Raw genomic sequence first — 21605 nt, forward strand, 5'->3', positions numbered from 1 at the left:
AATATTCATTACTGAGGTTTGAAGCCAGCTTCAGTAGAAAGATGCACCCTCCCACCCCCACAACCAGTACTGATTGTAAGTAATCAGTACTGGTCTTGTAGAACGCTACTGTTTATACACTTTGCTGTTTACCCACTGCTTAAATTCAGGTTTTACAAGCCAGTTTTTGAAAAGGGCCAAAGCAGGTATGTTTCTGAATGTTCTAAAATAAAATGTATTTGGTCAGCCTCAAAATCTGGCCTGACTAAATAAACAACTCTTCAAAACAACCCCCTAAAATAACTGAGATGATGTCAAATACTGGTAAAGTAGGGGCATGGAGTCATGGTTCATACTGAAGGGTCCTGCCTCATAGGTGGGTGTGGGTTTCGGGGGGAAGGTGTTGAAACAAGGTGTCCAAGAATCCCTACAATGCACACCAATTCTGGTCTCTGGACTGAAAAAAGCAGCATATCCAATGTGTATATTCTGCAAAGTTTTCAAAAGCCTGTACATGCTATTGTGAAAAATAAAATACATGCTAAGTTTAAAAAATATTAAAAATTTTATGATAGCTTTGGTCATTATGTAATTTTCCAGTCCCTCTCCCCCCCCAAAAAAAAACCCAATTACTATCACATGGGTGACTCTACACAATTTTCTTCACTTTAAAAAGGAGTTTCTCATGCTTTAAAAAGAATTTTGGAGAGGCTCACCCTATGGAACTAACTGGAAGCCATTCTGAGGTGTAAGTATTGCTAAATAAATCATCAGCTCATGTTTAAAAAGCCTTTGGCTGTTTGTGGCTGACAGTAAATACTGGACTCTAAACCTCCACATACAGGAAACAGGCTGACGCTGTCACCTTCAGCCATCCTTAGGAGGGTGGAAGAGCACGACTCTTGCAGGGGCCACAGAGGGAATCTTTCTCTAACACTAAAAGCAGGGTTTGGTCAATAAACTTGCCCTATAACTAGGATGGACAGCTTTCTATTTTCCTATCAGCTTTGCTGCCCAACTTGGTTAGAAACCACTATACTTTTCCCATTCTCCTTTTCCTAATACAAATGTTTACTGGGTGGGGGAGGGGGGGTGAAAAAAAAAGCAAAGAAAAAGACGTTCCCATGCTTTGGAAACATTTGGTTTATGTCTCTGTTTAATCATTAAACTCACAAATTGTCTAGGAACCACCGTTTTCCTTTTAAGAAATGAGGCACTTTGGCCCCAAGGACAATTTTGATCCTTTGGCTTTGTCACTCATTCCTGTAGTCATTTCTAACTCAGAAAGTTGCTCACAACTGTGTCACAGGTTAGTTCAGATAATCAGATGAATGATCAGAAATTCACCAAATTCATAACAAATACTATTGTTAAAAATAATCAAAGCAAACTAAACTGATAATATGCTAAAAGTGCCCTGTAACACTTGTTATTAATTAAAGAGTAATTTAAGAATTATTGTGTTGGAAAAACTGAGACAGGAATTGGACTTGGTCCCAAAAAACCATCATAATGGCAGAAGCTCATCGGTACAGTTTTCTATGGACAAAAAAGAGACGCTCTATCAAATCTCTATTGAATAATTTAACTGAGAGAATTGATCCCAAATAAATCACTTAAGTAGAGATGAAAAATTTAAAAGTGTTTTTATAAATCACAGTTATATAGTCACTTGCCCTGATGAAATCCACAGAGCAGAATTTTATCCAACCCCTACCTCACACAAGTTTTAGAAATAAAAAACAGTATTTAGGCAATAAAGAAAAAGTGCAGCACTTCAAAAGTTAGTGTTCATTCCTGTACTTCTTTACCTGGCCCATTTGATGAGGTAAGGCAGATGGTTTAACAGACTGAATGTATAAAAGGAGTAACGGATAATTTCTGTGATGGTCCAGGCAATAACAAACAGGAGGACACTGTCTTCACTCTGGACCTGTAGGAAAAGGAAGACAAATGAAAAAGCAAACACACAAAACATTTTAACAAAGAAGCACTCACAATGTGGAGAGCGGAGTCCTTTCCCCCTTGTTGAGCTGGTGGGGTTGAAGTCAATACAGCTCCTTGTCTGTAACCTCAGGGCCCACAGCACAGGAAGAGCTTGCCACATAAAGAATACAGACATGTCTATGACAACAACTGCAGAGCCAAGGGACGAGGGGCAAGTGAGAAGAAACTCGGCTTACTGATGAGTAAGAGATACAGGGAGGGGGGATTACCTGAGCTGGAGCCCACAGGGAGAAACAAACACGATGAGGGAGTTCTGCGTGTTTGCTTGCTGACATGATGTGGAGAATGTGAACCGGTGTTGTGGGAGCCAAGAACACTTAGGCAAGACAGTAGAAGGGTAAACTGGTGAAAAGCTTGGGATCCATTAATAAGAATTTTAATTTGATTTCCATGACAATTTGGAATCCACCGAAATTTCAGAGAAGGGCAACATAATGATAAAAACACAACTGAGGATGAAGCTAATTCCCTGAGCAGGATGAATTCATGTCAGAAAAGCTGGAGATCGTCTATGAGGCAAGTCCATTTATTCTCTCCCACTGGTGACTTCTGATCCCAGATGAGCCTGGTTTAACTCAGGGATTACAGAGGCTTCCATGCTGATCACAGGAGGTGGCTAAAGCCAGAAGAATTTTGGAATTCTCAGCCTCCTCTGAAGTTGTTTTCATGCTGAAAAACCAATATACTTCTAATAAGGCTCCTTAGTCAGTCAGTTCAGTCACTTAGTTGTGTCTGACTCTTTGCGACCCCATGGACTGCAGCATGCCAGGCTTCCTTGTCCATCACCAACTCCTGGAGCTTACTCAAACTCATGGCCATTGAGTCGGTGATGCCATCCAACCATCTCATCCTCTGTTGCCCCCTTCTCCTCAAGCCTTCAATCTTTCCTAGTATCAGGGTCTTTTTCAATGAGTCAGTTCTTCAGATCAGGTGGCCAAAGTACTGGAGTTTCAGCTTCAGCATCAGTCCCTCCAATGAATATTCAGGACTGATTTTCTTTAGGATTGACTGGTTTGATCTCCTTGCAGTCCAAGGACTCTCAAGTCTTCTCCAGCACCAACTCAAAAGCATCAATTCTTTGGTTCTCAGCTTTCTTTATAGTCCAACTCTCACATCCATACATCACTACTGGAAAAACCATAGCTTTGACTAGATGGACCTTTTTCAGCAAAGTAATGTCTCTGTCTAGGTTGGTCATAGCTTTTCTTCCAAGGAGCAAGCGTCTTTTAATTTCATGGCTGCAGTCACCATCTGCATTGATTTTGGAGCCCCCCAAAATAAAGTCTCTCACTGACTTCTTAGGTATTTTCATTTTAGGGGATGTTCTCACGATATGCCTCAGACTGCAAATCTTGCAAGAACATTTATTACTGTGGTATTAACTTTCAGCACACCCAGCCTTCCCACTCCAGCTAAGTTTATGATGATCCTTTACGCTTGAAAACCAATAGTAAGAATAAGAAACAACCTTGCACCTCAATTCACTTATATTTTCTTACATCCAAAAAGGGCAGTTAGAGAGTTGTATGTGAATAAGAAATTCCACTGAGCAAACCAAACAAACACCATTTACAAGTCTCCTCCGTCTTACCCCTAACATCTAATGTAACACAAGCACGGCGCTGCGACCTTAACTTCTGCTTCTCTGCATTTGGAGTGTTACTGAGCACTTCTGCTCTTCCTCAGAAAGTGAACATGGAACCATCTGCCTACACAATGAAATAAGCAGTCATTTACATACCGATTAGCTAAATTGCTCTGACAAAGAACTTCATAAATCCACAGTCACTATTCTCTAAAATAGTAAGAATTTCATACTGTCAAGAGCGAGAATACTTTTTGTTTTCCTGGTGCTCTTATATTAGCCAAAGTAAAGCAAAAGCTAAACCCCTTTAAAGCTTTCATGTTTCATTTTTCAGTCTGTCCGCAAATCCTTGCTTAAAACCCATCTATACCAAAATATAATTTCAAAGCACACTTTGCTTTTTTTTGATATACTTTGTAATCCTCATCTTAAGGAGATATACTTTTACAGCTATGGGCTGAAAGCCTTCCTCAAAGATCTTTAGGCTATAATAGAAGTTCTTCTCTAAAATTGTGCATTGTAATAGTCTTGAAACGGGAAGCGTGTTTTATTCATTTTTTGATTCCCAAAAGCACTTTGTGCTTTTCACAAGTAGGAGCTCAACAGATATCTGTGGAGCAAAACAATTCAATCCTAATCAGCTGCCTGCGCTCTGATACCTGATACTAGTTTCTGTGTAGTCTTGGAGGCTTTTAAATAGGGAGAAGCAGACAAGCAAGCCCCCCAGCCTTCTGCTCTGGTCCAGTCTAGAAGGTATTTGATTCACACACACCTTCAGTTAGACCAAAAGGACTGCGACAAACTCAGACTCAGGAGGAATGTGAAAACAGTCTGTTCCCAGAATCCAGCTGTGAAGACCATGTCATCATTTTAAAAAGCCTGCTGCTGCTAAGTCACGTCAGTTGTGTCCGACTCTGTGAGACCCCGTAGACAGCAGCCTACCAGGCTCCGCTGTCCCTGGGATTCTCCAGGCAAGAATACTGGAGTGGGTTGCCATTTCCTTCTCCAATGCATGAAAGTGAAAAGTGAAAGTGAAGTCGCTCAGTCATGTCCGACTCAGCGACCCCATGGACTGAAGCCTACCAGGCTCCTCCATCCACGGGATTTTCCAGGCAAGAGTACTGGAGTGGGTTGCCATTGCCTTCTCCGTTAAAAGCCTAAGGATAGGGAAAATGACCGTTTTGCACAAATGATATCTTCAGATCTACAGGAAGTACAACATGTTATTAAGAAGGAGCTCATATAAAGTCAGAGATCAAGCTTGTCTAATTTGCAGATAACTATGAACTGAACTGAACTGAACTGATCCAGTAACACAAAATAGGGGTAGAATGGAATGAGTTAAAATGAGTTAATGAGTTAAAGAGACCAATGAGCAGTTTGGGCTAGGTTGACCAAAAATGTTTTGAAGCCATGTTTCAAAGCTGCATGCCCTCACTCACAGCACAAATGAGGATGTGGGCATGGGGCAAGCAGGTCAGCCAGGAAATCTTCCTTTGCTTGGGGCAGTGAGCTGTGTGTTGGACCCTCCATACTGCAGACGGCAGGTTTCAGCCCCCTGCTCTACAGTGAGAGAGGAGGCATGGGGAGTGGGTGGCTTGTGTAATTTAGCCAAGGGAGTTTACACAGAAATTCAAGCTTGAGAAACAAATGGGCACAAGAGAAAAACCTTTATACACAAACAGCATCATATGTTGGACTTTAAAAGGCTCAGGGAGTATCAGTACATGAAAAGCTGTCATTTTTATTACATTCAAAGAAAAACAGATGGTGCCACACAAGCAAATCTCTATGAAGAAACCCTATTCTTCTTAGCCTTTTGGAACCTACTGCTCACCACTCTGGTTATTTCAAAGAAATCCCCTGATCAAGCTTGCTGGTAAGACTTCTCTCTTCTTGATACCCCTTTCATTTGTGAAGAGAAGAGATTCTGGTAAACTCTAGGAGATGAAGACTAGAGTCCATTCTTGGCAGAACTGTGAAGAGTATGTTTATCTTTCTCCTCTGGCTGCCATAAAAAAACACCATAGTCTGGGTGGCTCAAACAGTAGAAACGTCTTTTCTCACAGTTTTAGAATTCCAAGAGCAGGGTGCCACCATGCTTGCTTCCTTGTGAGGACCCTTTTCCTTGTTCATTCCAGGTGCCTCAATTAAATGGAATGATATTATGTTTCCTTCTGCATCTGGCTTGTTTCATTGAGCATAATGTTTTCAAGGTTCATCCCTGTTGAAGCCATGTATCAGAATTTCCCTCCTTTTAAAGGTTGAATATTATACTGTATGTAAATACCACACTTTGTTTAATGATTCAATTACTGATGGACATTTGCATTGCTTCCACCTTCTGGCTGCTGCTATGTACATGAGTGTACAAATATCTATTTGAGCACCTGTTTTTTCAATTCTGTTGGGTATGCCTAGAAGTGGAATTGTTAGGTCATATAATACTATGTTTAGCTTTTTGAAGAACTGCCAAACTGTTTTCCACATTGGCCACATCATTTTACATTCTTACCAACAGTGCAAAAAGGTTCCAATTTCTTCACTTGTTTACCACCATTTTGCTATTTTCCTTTTTCTTTCCTGACAGTAACCATCCTAATGAGTACAAAGTGGCATCTCACTGTAGTGTTGGTATGCATTTTTTCATGTACTTATCAGTCATCTGTGTATCTTCTTTTGAGAAATATCTTTTGCTCATTTTTAACTTTGGGGGAAATAATCTTTTTAATAATTATGATGACAACCGCAGTAAAAATAATTCTACATAACAGTATAATTGAATAACAGTATAACTGAATTCATACTATATGCCAAGCACTTTTGAACATATATTACCTCTTCGAATTCCCATTTTACAGATGGGAAAAATGAGGTTTACACATGTTGAACCCAGCCTGTGCCCCCAAACTCTGAACAGTTCTGACTCGTCTTCCTGGGGTTCACACACACACACCCCTGCTGCTGTGGGGAGAATATCCCTCTTGCAGTTGAGGATGAGGAGGTGAGGGAGAGACACAGAGCTGGCAGGCTGAAGACATGGCTAGTGTGGATGGAAGATCAGCTACATGTTGTAAATAAATAAACCGAGTAAATAAAACAATATAGTTCAAAAAATGGGACTTCTTGCCATTGGAACAGGTATTTACAAACATGGAAGGGAGAACTCTAGAAAGAATACCATGGTGTTGGATTGTAATTGGAGGAACTGGTATGAGCCCATGATTTTATAACACAGATTTATACACTTATATACATATATAAACTATACATTGAATATATATTTACACACATTTATACACACAATGATATACTTTTAGATGTACATGTGTATGAGTATACATATATGTATATGTTGTTGCTGTTCAGTTGCTATGTTGTGCCCAGCTCTGACCCTGTGGACTGTAACACACCAGGCTCCTCTGTCCTCCACTATCTCCTGGAGTTTGCTCAAATTTACGCCCATTGAGTCCATGATTATATCTAATCATCTCATCCTCTGTCTTCTTCTCCTTCTGCCTTTCATCTTTCCCAGCATCAGGGTCTATTCCAATGAGCTGGCCTCTTCACATCATGTGGCCAAAGTATTGGAGCTTCAGCATCAGTCCTTCCAGTGAATTTTCAGGGTTGATTTCCTTTAAGATTGACTGGCTTGATCTACTTGCAGTCCAAGGGACTCTCAAGAGTCTTCTCCAGCACCACAATCTGAAAGCATTAATTCTTCAGTGCTCAGCCTTCTTTATGGTCCAGCTCTCGCATCTGTACATGACTACTGGAAAAACCATAGCTTTGACTATATAGACCTTTGTCCGCAAAGTGAGATAGATCTCTGCTTTTTAACACTATTCTAGGTTTGTCATAGCATTTCTTCCAAGGAGTAAGTGTCTTTTAATTTCATGTCTGCAGTCACTGTCCTCTGACTTTGGAGCCCAAGAAAATAATATGTGTCACTGCTTCCAATTTCTCCTTCTATTTGCCATGCAGTGATGGGACCTTAGTTTTTTTAATGCTGAGTTTTAAGCCAGGTTTTTCACTCTACTCTTTCACCCTCATCAAGAGGCTCTTTAGTTCCTCTTTACTTTCTGCCATTAGAGTGGTATCATCTGCATATCTAAGGTTGTTGATATTTCTCCCAGCAATCTTGATTTCAGCTTGTGATTCATTCAGCCTGGTATTTCGCATGATGTACTCTGCATACAAGTTGAACAAACAGGGTGACAATATATAGCCCTGACATATTCCTTTCCCAATTTTGAACCAGTCAGTCATTCCACTTAAGTTTCTGTTGCTTCTTGACCCATATACAGATTTCTCAGAAGACAGGTAAGGTGGTCTGGTATTCCCATCTCTTTAAAATTTTTCCATAGTTTGCTGTGATCCACACAGTCAAAGGCTTTAGCATAGTCAATGAAGCAGATGTTTTTCTGGAATTCCCTTGCTTTCTCCATGATCCAGTTAATGTTGGCAACATGACCTCTGGTTCTGCTGCCTCTTGGAAAACTAGCTTGTACATCTGGAAGTTCTCAATTCACGTACTACTAAAGCCTAGCTTGAAGGATTTTGAGCATAACCTTGCTAGCATGTGACATGAGGGCAATTATATGGCAGTGTGAACATTCTTTGGCATTGCCCTTCTTTGGGACTGGAATGAAAACTGATTGTTCCCAGTCCTGTGGCCACTGCTGAGTTTTCCAAGTTTGATGACATATTGAGTATAGCACTTTAACAGCATCATCTTTTAGGATCTGAAATAGCTCAGCTGGAATTCCATCATGCCCACTAGCTTTGTTCGTAGTAATGCTTCCTAAGGCCTACTTGACTTTACACTCCAGGAAGTCCGGCTCTAGGTGAGTGACCATACCATCGTGGTTGTCTGGGTCATTAAGACCTTTTTTGTATAGTTCTTCTGCGTATTCTTGCCACCTCTTCTGTTTCTATTAGGTCCGTACCATTTCTGTCCTTTATTGTGCCAATTCTTATATGAAATGTTTCCTTGATCTCTCCAGTTTTCTTGAAGAGATCTCTGATGTTTCCCATTCTATTGTTTTCCTCTACTTCCAGTACTCCAAGGCCAAACTTGCCATTCACAAAGGGAAAAAAAAGGACACTGTTTAGACTGTTAGTGAAACCTGAGTGAAGTCTGTGGGGGGATGGTAGTATTTTATCAGTTTTGGCTTCTGTACTGGAGGGTTGTATGCAGGTGATGTAGGAGAGTGTCTGAAACATGCACTTGAGTATTTAGGGGGGACAGGACATCATGTACAGCTTGCTCTCAAGGTTCAGGGAAAAAACGATATGCAAATACAGAGGAGTAGGTGATGGAACAAATGTAGTAAAATGTCAATAGTTGGAGAATCTGAATGAAGGAAACATGGGAGTCTTTTGTACTGTTCTAATTTAAAGTTTCTGTATACCTGAAATGATTTTCAAATAAATTATTTTAAAATATCACCTGAGTAGTAAGCAACCACTTTGGGGACATAATTAGAAGCAAACAATATCACCTGGTTTCTATAAATTGCCTTTGATGTGAAGAATCTGAATCTGCTGGAAGAGGCGGGCTACATAACCATAAAAGAATATGTAAAAACATTTATAACAAAAACTGTCAATAAAAGCACACTTGAGACAGAACAATAGATTTAATGCTGAGGCTGAACTGGCATCCGAATTACTGCTGTCTTATACTTTAAGTACCCCAAGGGCAGGTCCAAAAACTCCCTTTGAAGAAGGGGTTAGCTTACTTATAAGGCAAAATGAGATTTTCAATAAATGCCTTAGATTAGGATAATAATGATGATTAAGATAATGATAACTCCCATTAGCAGGGCTAATTATCCCTTAAGTATGGTAAAAGTAATTATGTATAAATCTTCACCAGCTAACTGTGAAACTATTTTAATAAGTATAAAGAATTCATTCCTATGTGAACAGTCAATTATATCTGTTTTAAAAGTCAATTATATCTCTGCTTCAGGACACAGAAAGGAATTCAGTACAGTTATATAAAAATTGTCACTGAAAGTTTGGGAAAAGACAAGGTTACATTATAGCTAATATGTAACTAACATTTACTGAGCACCTACTAAGTGCCAGGCACTGTTCTAAATGCTTTATACATATTAACACATTGTACCTCCAGGACCACCCAATGAGGAGGAACAAGTGGGCCTGGGAGACTAGAACAGCTCCTTAGGAGCTGGACCAGGCTGGTGTACCCCTCAGCTGGGCAGCTGGAGTGTGACACGTGGTGCCAGCAGCCTGTCTTTCCTGCCTTGTCAGTTACCCTACTCTAAGGCACTGCTTGACTCTGCTCCTGAGCAAGCCCTGTGAAGGCAGCACCTGTGATTTCTCTTTTCCATGCATCCTAGTGCTGAGCACGATACCAGAGCAGACAAGGCATTGAATAAGTATTTGCTGACCTGTCTGCAGCCTGGCCTGCACGTTCTCTCCCTTGGCTGGAATAGCCTTGGGTGAGGAGGGCTGGGTACCTGGGAGAGTGAGGTCACAGGGCTACTGCCTTGAGAGTGACGTCAGCAGAAGGTTTGGGTTGGGGCACAGGACGGTTCTGACGACAATCCTGGTCCTTTCCATAACTTTATTTTTTTGGAATAAAAATGTAACTCATCTAGTTATCTACTTAAAAGGAATGTCCTCCTTGATAAGAAATTGAAATGTAATAAATACTGACGTGTGGTGGTTAAAAAAAAAAAGATGTCTGGATAAGTGTTGGTCTTTTCACATGGCAACTGCATATGTAAAGTATCCATGATTTAATGTTTAGGGGGAAGGGATGAGGCAGAGGGTGAGATGTATGGAGAGAGTAACATGGAAATTTACAATACTATATGTAAAATAGATAGCCAGTGGGAATTTGCTGTATGACTCGGAACTCAAACAGGAGCTCTACGACAATCTGGAAGGGTGGGATGGGGAGGGAGAATCGGAAGGGAGGGAACAAGAGTGTACCTATAGCTCATTCTTGCTGATGTATGACAGAAAACCACAAAATTCTGTAAAGCAATTATCCTTCAATTAAAAAATAAAATAAAAACTTATGATAGGATACACAGTAAACAAACCAGAAAATAATACTCCTTTTATATGGAAAATGTGAGTTATATTAATATACTTCCCTTTTAAAGGAGAGAAAAATATGCAACTATATAGATTTTTCTTAACCAACAATGACAAGGGGGACTGATTAAAAATTATTTCCATTACAACACAATAACTAAGAACTACTCTTTAATATGGATGATGGCCTAGTTAAATGTTTTGGCTTACCAAAACAAGTCTTGGTCATGAAATTAACTTTTCTGAACATGCAATGAGAAAAATGTATAAGCATGCAGTAAATAGGCAACGCACAGTCATTTCTGCATTTATGACAAAATCAGACATGCAGGTCTGAAAGCTAAAATGTTCCCATTAGTCCAACTTTGATGCTACTATCTGCTCAGCCCATTTCCCGGGAAATATGAAGAAAGAATGGCAATTTCCTACAACTAGCCTCTTCTTCAATCACTGCAACTCTGGAACCAAACAGACCTCCAGGCTTCCAGGCTGCATGTCCTTATCCTTTCCCAGCTTCAACATCCTCATATGGAAACTGAGGTAACATATTTGCCCTTGCACGGGTTCACATGAGGTTAGAAAAACCTATCAAGGACTCAGTAAAGTGCTGCTGCTGCTGCTGCTAAGTCGCTTCAGTCGTGTCCGACTCTGTGCGACCCGAGACAGCAGCCCATCAGGCTCCACCGGCCCCTGGGATTCTCCAGGCAAGACCACTGGAGTGGGTTGCCATTTCCTTCTCCAATGCATGAAAGTGAAAAGTGAAAGTGAAGTCGCTCAGTCGTGTCCGACTCTTAGCGACCCCATGGACTGCAGCCTACCAGGCTCCTCCGCCCATGAGATTTTCCAGGCAAAAGTACTGGAGTGGGGTGCCATCGCCTTCTCCGAGTAAAGTGCTAGCCATTCATAAATAGCAGTTATTATTTTTATTCCATGAAAGAAAAATTCAATTCAACAAACATTTATTAAGTTTCTACTATCTATGCTAGTCACTGCTGGGATCCAGTACAGGCTGGTGGCTGCCTCTTAGGCTTAATTACCAAAATAATATTTTGTCATTGTGTTTTCTGTTAAGTGTTAAAGCATTAGCCTGTACCAAATCTGGGATGTCTAAGGATCTCACCAGCTGCTAGCCTTTCCCAATGTTCTTCCTAAGTTCAGTTTGATTCTCTCAGCTCCAAAGAGCATGTTATTAACAGTTTTCATGCAACTATTATTACCTTCGACCAAACTCAAGTATAAGGACTGCATCAGAAAACAGTCATTAATTAGTTCCACCTTAGCCATATATATCCAATACAGCCTAAGTATTCTATGAAGCAATAGTCCTTTATTGCCAAGAGAGCCTGAGATCAATATGCCCAGTAGAAGGTTACTGTGGTCTCATGGGGAGAGCTGGTGCAGTCACCCCACAGTCTGCCCCCAGACCTCTAAATGCATCATCCCAGTGTGCCTACTCAACACTCTAGAGGGGACAAGATGGATCACTGTCAGAAGTGTAACTGATGTGGTCAAAAGAACATGAAACGAGCAATATACACTGTGAAATGTCATGGTTCTTTTGTTCTATGATGGTTTAATAATTGCAAAAATGTAAGACAGAAAATAAAAACAAAGGCTTTGATATCATCTCTTGGAACATAAATATTAAAACAATGCCCATAATCCTGGATCACAAATGTTTTGTTTGAGTTTGTACAGTGCTTTAAAAAATATTTGAGCCAGTTTTTTAAGTTGAGAGATTTCACATTAAAAAAATCTGTATTTCTGCTTTTTTCTTTAAAAAAAAAAAAAAGTGACTGCATAAGACTAGATCAATTTGCCAATTACTAGCTGAGGTGAGCACCACCTTTGTTCTGAGATGATGTAGACGTTCTAGTCATCCTATTCTTCTTGAAATTTCTTTTAACACCCACCTGGGGGACAGACATCTGATACCAGTTGATAAGCTCTGCTACTGATGGCAAGGTGCTACATAAATGTAACATGACTATTTGAAAAACTCTAAAATCAAAAAAAGTATTTAGTATATTAAAAACTTGGTTAATTTGATTAGTGTTTACACTTGAGGCTCTCAACATGTACTGCTTTGAAACACTGACCTCAACGAAAGATTCCTTAAACTTGGCTTAACAAGACAGCACCAATGCAAAAGGCAAAAGAGAGGCATAGTTCTCAGGTTTTCAGCTATTGTGGGTAATATTTTTGCCAGAGCAAAATACAGTAAAGGGGAGAAGATACCAAAACTCATCCTGTTAAAAACAAATGTTTATGGCGGCAATGTAAAGAAAAGATAAGTTAAAAGTCTTTAATGCATCAAGCCTAATAATTAGTCTCCTCCCTCCCTTTCAAATGCAGGCATATCCTCAGCATGCTTCCACACACATCCACATGTGGCTATTAAGTCACGTCTTACAAATTCCCGAAGTGCACCAGGGTTTCACTTCAGACTTGAAAGGGCTCCATTCTCTGGAAAATGCAGACGACTTAGTAATATGCTTAATTTTATCTGTAATGCATCACAGCTTTTAATGAGAGCTTCCTGACTATACAGGGCTTCTTGACATGGGTAGGTAAAAAAGGTTATTGAGTCCTCCTCCTGGAAGCCATGGAAATATACTTCATAGATACTTCATGGGAGCAGGGGAATGGGGATTTCTTCAGGTTCCCCTGTTGTCTTCAAGGTTCCCACCGAGACCAGTTACCTGCTGCATTCACTGTGCACGTCAACTGCCAAGAGACTGAATGCACTGGTATTCTTGTCAATTTATGTATTTTTAAATGATCTGATATTTCACATTCATGCTGAAAATATAGTTATATTAAAAAAGCAACAGTATACAAAGGACCACTTTGGCAAAGGAGCAGATAATTTATGAGACAGTTCCTCCTCCTACATATTAAAAGTTTTCAAATGAATATTAATCAATGCTTTAAAAATTCCACTTATTGTACCGTGGAGCACACCTATTTAAAAGCCGTTTATTGCTAATAATTTTTAACTTTCCTTGACTCTGCTGATATATTTTAGCAATGCTCACGATGCATGCCAATCATCTTTTACAGTGTGAGGTGAGAATCTTTGAGCTCATAGGGATAATAATGTTGACTATATTTCTAAGGTATCCTTGAAGTCAAACAGAAGAGGCAAGGTCTGTGAAATGGTTTTCAGCAAAGCCAGACGTGGGACATGGTATCATGGTGACTCCACTGCAAAGGCCCAACTCCAGGTCTCTGCAAGGTGGAGTCTGTATGGCCTCCTACCTCACCAGTTAATGAACTGCTATCTTTGCAACAGATGAGAATACCATACAGTTTCCCACACCTGCAATCAGGATTTTTATAAGAGTTTAATCTAGCCTTGAACAACAGTAAAAAAAAAAAAAAGAAAAAAGAGTTTAATTTAGAGTACTAAAAGAATTCCTGGATTTAAAGAACATAGCATACCAAGTATGTCATATAAATTTCCTGTGGCTACTTGTTTTTTTTCTTTTAAATCATACAATCTTGTACATGAGATAAAATATATGAAAACCTAATTGACTGAAATAAAGAAAATGGTAAATATTGTGTTGGCCAAAAAGTTTGAGATTTTCCATAAGATGTTACAGAAAACTTCGAATGAACTTTCTGGCCAACCCAATAATATTACCCTGAACAACTACAGCTATACTGTCCCATGCAGTAAGCTCCAGTCACATGTGGCTGTTTGAAATTAAATTACATTAAATTCAGTTCCTTAGTCACTCAGGGTTATTTCAAGGGTTCAATATGTGCACACATACAACTAGGAGCTACTATGTTGAACAGCATAGGCACAGAACATTTTTTTCATTGCTAAAAATTCCTATGGACAGTCCTAGGATAGAAGAAATATTCAAAAGAAAAATGTTTGTAACCAACATGCTTCTATCACTATACAGAAGCAAAAAATTACCCTTTTTGGCTTGAAATAAACATCTGAATTCACTTTACTCTCAAATCATGGATGAAAACTGGTTTTCGTGTCAGAATTGACTTATTGGTAACTCTCCACTGACAGTGCAAGTTGACAGCAGAGCTCAAACAACAGGCTTACTTCCCTGAGCCATTCTTCAACTTAAGCTGAACAGACAACCAAGGTGAAACCACTGAGGCTCTCATGGGAAATCTCAGTGTCAATATCATCTCACTTGTTTCTTTGGGAAACAAAAGGTAACACTTTTTTTTCTTTTTCCACTCTTATTTCTTTTCCATGAGAGTTTCCCGTGCCAAGAGTCAAAAATCTTTGTGAATCTCAGGACTTCACCTATCCAGATTTGGCTCTAAATAGGCTTCCTACTGTTTGTAAGTGGCAGCAATTACATATGTTAAGATACTACCCAATAGTTTGAAAACATCTTATGCCCGAAGAGGATGAATTCCACCAACAAGTTTCTTTGTTAAAAACTTCATTATCAAAAATAGGAGGAAAGTAGGAGACACCACTGACACATCCAGAACGTGAGTCAAATGGGGATAGAAGGGTATTAGCATAATATTTAAAAAGACTAACTGAATCTTGGGGACACAAAAAATCTGGAAGTTCTGGAGCAGAAGGAAAGGAAGAGGCCAACACTGCTCAGCCTGAAGGGCTCGGGCACGTGCTGGGCAGTCTGGACTAGGCAGGCAGGCAGGTCTGGCTTTGGGTCCCAGAAGAACCTCCTGACAGTGGGACACTTTCCTTTGAGCTGACAGGTCAGGCCCTAGCCCTTCCTGCCCTGCGTGACACCCTCCCAAATGAAGATAACTATGCAGTCTTGCAGGGAATTTGTCTGATGTAACTGCTCCCCCTCATGCCAGAATTGAGAAACGGGAACGAAGGATGTCAGAGACAGCCCTTGGGGTAAGAGAGCAAAAGAAAGTCCTGAGAAACTTCAAGTGTGAGGGTGTTTGTAGGGCAGGGTCACCAACGGAGAAGGGTGAAGAGGAGTGGCTAGAAGAGAAAAAGATTAACATTAAACACAAATGAAACTGATTTCCTGATTTTGTTGAGCCTGGAACCCATTCAATTCTTAATGGAAAAATGGGGCTATGTTCTTGTAGGGTGTAGTGGTAATACTGGCTTGCATGGTTTAAGATGTTTTAAACAAAACTGACTTAATCATCAAAGAAAAAAGTATAATACACTTTGAACAAAGGAGTTCCACTGGAGTTTTCCAAGGGCTACAAAAGAACCAAGGCAATGGGAGAAAGGTGCAACATGAGATGTCAGAAGTGAACTGACACAGAACCCAAAAGGATCTAAATATTTTTCAATATTTCAAAATAAAATTTTTATACACAGTTCAAGAAAACGTTGGAAAGGGACAGAAAAACACTCAGAGAAAAATAGACAACCTGATTTTGCTCAAATCACCTAAGCTAAATATACACAATGTTAGAGTGAACCATCTAGCAAGGAGAAAAGTAACATTTTCTTTATGTGTCCATTATTAACAGATGCAGAAGTGGCATTAAATTACTGCTACATCTGTCTTGGAGTTGTCTAAAGTCTGACAGCGTCTGATTAGCTATCAGATGATGAAGTTTTTCTACCTTTAGGAGAAGTGCTAATTTTAAAAGTGAAGGTGATGCAAATCCACCTACAGAAATATTTAAAATAGAAAGTAAGGGAATAGATAGAGTAGGGTGGAGAACTTTAGACACTCAGCACTCAGGGGGCCAAAAGATACTGAATGTATCCCAATGTCTTTCGTTGGCAGAGCTGAAACATCGCTGGAAAAAGGTCCCTGAGAAGAAGACAGTGGCATGGCACAACGTGCCCTAGAGACACAGCCTCTCAGCTTGCCATCTGAACGATGGGGATGAGAAGGTGCCCTGCCTCCCCCACTGAAAGGTCGAGTTCATGGATGGCCACTGGGGACACTGAGGAGCATGTGCAGCGACAGGAAATGTGCTGACAAGGGAGGCAACCCCAGGAGGTGGCAAAGAGCAAGAGCGCGCTGAGAACCCAGCCGGAGTACCCAGCAGAGGAAGAAATCTACAACACAACACAACAGCAACAGAAGCATAGTACAGGATATCACTGTACCTGGTCTTTTAGCTTCCACAGAGTGAAAAAGAAGAGGACAAGAGGAAGACAAGGAAAACTGTGCTTCATCTCTGAAAGAAGCAGCATTCCTTCTGAAGTGAAACTACTTTATACGTTAGGGTTTCAGAAGCTGCTCAGCAAAAAAACTGAAAGCCAGAGACCCTGATATTTCTAAACACTGATGCCTTGTTTTCATATAGTCCTGTCACTTAATCTTCATAAAAACTCTGTGACATGAGCAGGGCAGATACTAGTATTACTCTGTCACAGATGACAAAAACAAGGCTCGGAAAGGTGAAGTACTTTGTCCTAAGCCACAAGGTAAGTGCCTGCCGAAGTCCACCCTCACCAACCCTCATGTAAGATATGGCTGCTCAGCCTCCATGTTCTAGAATACAGTGTTTGACTTACCTAGAAAATAAAAAACTATCCAAGGAAGGTGATATTGAAGGAGGAAACAGACAGAACAGGCTCCGTCTTGAAAGCAGGAGTCCATCTTGGGCTGGACTGTGGACTTTGAGCTATATGCCCAGTATCTATGAAAATGACATACCAACTGGAAAACCAGGCCCCCAGATGGAAAACCCCAGGGCTCACTCCTAGACTCTCCATTGCCTAAAAGAATACCCTAATTATCTGTGTAACCAAATAGAATCATAAATTCTATTATGCTTATTGGGGTATGACCCCAGGCCTATTGATAATTGTCCACTGTTAACTACCTAGGCCTAAGGCATATGAATCATGGGTTAACTTTGACTGTATCTTTCTTTTCCTTTGTTCAGACTAGTTTCAGGGAATTTGGGGAGGTGGGTTTGGGCACGTACATTTAGGGTTTATAAGGTTTTCACAAAAACTGGTCGGGGTCCTTGGTAAAGAGGAGACTCTGCCGTGGGCCCGCTGGTGTAATAAACTGCACTCCACTATCTGCATTGTCCTTCTGAGTGAGTTTGTCTCCTGGAACATGTGGCTACAACAATATTTCTTGAGAAAACCCAAGAAGAGATGCAGTATTTCCCTGGGTAGAAGTTGTCATAAATGACCTACCTGGTGGCACTGCCAGGCAACAAGGAGCACATGCCCACGATACAGCCCTTCCCTGCAACCCACCCCCAAAACAAATGACACTTTAACTTTCTTCCTGCCATGCTTTCAAATCTGCCTCTGCCTGCAAGGTGGCCCTCAAGCTTCCTCTTATATGTACCTGAGCTGCAGTTCCACGGACAGTGGATTTTGAAGACTACACGAGAAGCTCCAGTGCCCCCGCTTAGCTGGGTAAGGGAACTCCAGGCGTTCATTCTCTAAGAACAAGACTACGGCTCTTGAACTAGGGACAGAGATGGGGAGACTTGGTTATACCTACAGGAAACTAAGCAGAGATAGGAAGTAAAATGAAGAAAAAGGAAAGCTGAATGAAAATTACAGCACATTACAGTATCTAAGAGCATTTCTCAAATCTTAGATCTCATCAAATTATTCAAGGAGCTTAATAACAGTGATGGTTCTCTGTCTCCACTCCTCAAAATTCTGTATCAAATATGGGGTGGGACCTGGAAGGTGCATTTCTAAGAAGCTTTCCGGGGAATTCTGTTCCAAATAGTCCATATGCCAGTATGAAAAATAGTCTTGGAACTTTCAAGAAGAAAGGTCAATTAACTGGAGGGATATATCAGAAGCCCTAAATGAGCACTAAAGAAGCAGAGAAGCACACTGGCAAAGTGTTGCAGACAAGCACCCAGGGCCTGCAATTATTTGTACATTTCATGTATAAACCATCTGACTAGAGAACAGTATTTCAATATGCATGTGGTATGACAGAACTGCTGAAGAGGAAAGGTGCTTCTGCATCCGAGATGTGATGTGCTTAGTCCCTCAGTTGTGTCTGACTCTTTGCGACCCCATGGACTGCAGCCCGCCAGGCTCCTCTGTCCATGGGGATTCTCCAGGCAAGCAACTGGAGTGGGTGGCCATACTCTCCTCCAGGGGATCCTCCCAACCCAGATCTCCCGCACTGCAGGCGGATTCTTCACTGTCTGAGCCACCAGAGAAGCCCAAGAATACTGGAATGGGTAACTGAAATGGGTGTTTTCAACTCTACACGGGATAGAGTATGATTAGCATACACAAGTAAGAATGTGTTTGCATCACATTTCTAACTGGTGAGAGCAAGCTTTAATGCAGGAGGAAGACTTTGAATTCAGAAGTTTACTTTCAACTCTGCCATTTGACAGACGGTCGTTTGCCACTCTAGCTTCCAAGCTTTAAGTGGAATCTACAACCTACCCCAAGAGACAACTGTCAAGAGTGAATAATTATATTTTAATAAAGCCCTCTGTAAAGTGTAATGCAACAAACATCAAAACCAGCATAATGATAGAGAACTGGACATTACTTTCTTAAACATGCATGACAGACTTTTTGTAGGCAGCTTGATGAGAAGTTAACAATGATGGCAACTTGAGTGTCACAAAGTCCAGTGGCATGCCAGAGAGAAGTGGGAATCAGCTGACTGGTGAAATCAGGAGAACTCACAGGACATTCCAGAGGAATGTGAGAAAACATCCTTTTCTCTAATGATGGCAAAGGGTAAGGAAGAAAGGAGAGACGGCTCAGCAATCCAGGGCAAAGCTCTATTTTACACAAGTTACCCCAACTAGTAAGGTGTTGAAGGTGTTCGCTGCACTTAGGCTAAGTCACAGTGAGAGCCCAACAACTTCTTATTTAACTGCTGCTCACAGCGGTAACCTGGGACTTCTGCTCAAGAACACAGCAATCTCACACTGAGAACTCAGGAGAGGATATGTGGGGGCTTCTTCAAAGAGGGTTGGCCAAGAAAAGGGACAGTGGCCTACTTGTGTGTCCAGGAATCTGGGGCTTGGCTTAGCTACTTTTAGAGAAGGAAGAATATGTGCGCTATGGACTTCTGTTTTTGATGGGGGATAGGGGTGGGGGGTGGGAGATCATAGTAAGGGACATAAGGTGGCATTTCCTACTGCAGTTCACTCTGAAAAACATCAATTTTGTTTCAGGTCAATGAAGAGACAAAGACACTGATGCAAACAGAAGGTGAGGGGAATAAATGCCCACAGAAGCCTGATGTGGCAGTAGCAGTTGCCATCCTGGCTAACGCAGAAGCCAGTTCATTTCTGGGGGTCAGGTGGAAAAACTGCAAAGAAAACAGGTTAACTAGAATTTCTGATTCCTCCTGTATCCCACATTCCCTATATCTCACCCTGAACTTGTTATCAGAAGCTTAACTTTGCTTATATAAAGAGTCCCTTTAAAAGGAAAGAAGTGGGGAGGTTATTTGCTATGTTAGGTCAAGAAAAAGCTTTTGAGCATAGAGACATTTTATCTTTAATATCCTGCTCATCAAGAAGTTCTGCTAGTGATGGTGGATCCTTATACGTCAGAGAAGAAAACCATCTGATCCTCTTTTAGTTCTCTGATATACCTGGCAACATTTATGTGACTAGTTCTCTGCTGTTCTATTCTCTGCTGTTCTCAGCAGCAGAGAATAAAAATGACAGGTAAGAATGCATGTTCTATAGGGCCTCTTAAAAGAAAATCTACCTCAAATATGAAAAACGTAGTATCTAGTCCTAAAATGTATATAGGCTATACCTTAGTACATCATGTACAATTACAGAAAACAAGAGGAACGAGTGTAGAAAAATCCAGGCAGGCCAAAGAGGGTGGGGCAAGAGTCCAAACCCAAATGTAATGCTATGAGAACAAGGCATGCGTGTCCACTTTAGAGGACATGTGATGTAAGAAAAGAAACTGAGGATGAAAGCAATGTACTGTAAAAAGAATTTGAACATTAATATGATAAAGTGAGATATATTTTATTAAGCAGTTATTTCTGGAATCAATTTCCCTATGCATTAGTTATTGGGAATTTAGTTATTAGTTGTGTGGTTCCCACCATTAAAAATAAAGCTGAATATAAGGAAAATAATGATATTTAAAATATGTTTCAGTAAAGAGAAGAATGGACATTTAACAGGGAAGCCATGTATAATGTTGTATAGGACAAACTAAATTATAGCTAACATGAAACTTGACAGCAGAAAAAATAGCCTTTGCTAAGAGAAGGGGGGTAAGGAGCAGGTGACGGACAGCAAACTGGCCTCTGAAATGCCACACTAACAGGTCTTCAAGCTACCTATCAGCAACTGGGGGTGGGTCAAGAGGGAATCTACTTCCATAAACAAAACAGTGAATGGGTTCTTTTCAAAGAAAAGACAAGAAGTGTGATCATGGAGCAGTAGAAACAATGAATCCTATTTACATGAGCAAGGAATAAGTCAATCAATAGGGTATACATGAAAAGAAAACAGAAGAGGTGACAGAAAGACAGTAAGATTTACTACATTCCTAAGAAAATGATATGTTAATGATAGTAGAATTGGGTAACAATGGCTGCAGAGAAACAATTTTGAATATGCAAACATAACAAGCATATAACTGAAATTACTGTGTTGACACTACATGTGAAACCATCTGTTAAATGGCAAGTCTGTGCATCTGTCAGGTGGGTGATTACTAAGGGCAATGGCCAGGTCTGCATACCGTAATCCACAGAGACATTTAATAGCTTTTTAAGCCAAGCTGTCTTATTGCTCTGCCCAGAAAATTCTAGGAAATGTTGGTAACAGCAATATGGTAACAATTGCTTAACTTGAATTGTAAGCATTTTTGATTTACTTGTCTATACTCTTTGCCAGAAGTGCAAATAAGCAGGAGTGGTTACTGAAGCAGAAGAGAGGAGAAGCAGAGGCCATGAATAATCCATCAGCTGGAGCATTAGCTCCTGAACACCTAGTATCTGACTCTCTTGGCTGATTATAAACACTCCACAGTTGATAACACTCTATCTTCATGTAACTACACTCCACAGTTGAT

At 40.5% G+C, this 21605-nt stretch overlaps 1 protein-coding gene across 1 annotated transcript in view; it reads right to left on the reverse strand.

Moving 5' to 3' along the window:
* Positions 1-21605, reverse strand: part of PTPLB (protein tyrosine phosphatase-like (proline instead of catalytic arginine), member b) — an 89093-nt gene that overhangs the window by 8031 nt on the left and 59457 nt on the right. Inside the window, exon 7 of the mRNA XM_010834410.1 lies at positions 1791-1912. Coding sequence (XP_010832712.1) covers positions 1791-1912 — 122 coding nt within the window. The remainder of the gene's footprint in view (positions 1-1790; positions 1913-21605) is intronic.

The sequence above is a fragment of the Bison bison genome, unplaced genomic scaffold, assembly GCF_000754665.1.
Source record: "Bison bison bison isolate TAMUID 2011002044 unplaced genomic scaffold, Bison_UMD1.0 scf7180017864032, whole genome shotgun sequence".
NCBI lineage: Eukaryota > Metazoa > Chordata > Mammalia > Artiodactyla > Bovidae > Bison > Bison bison.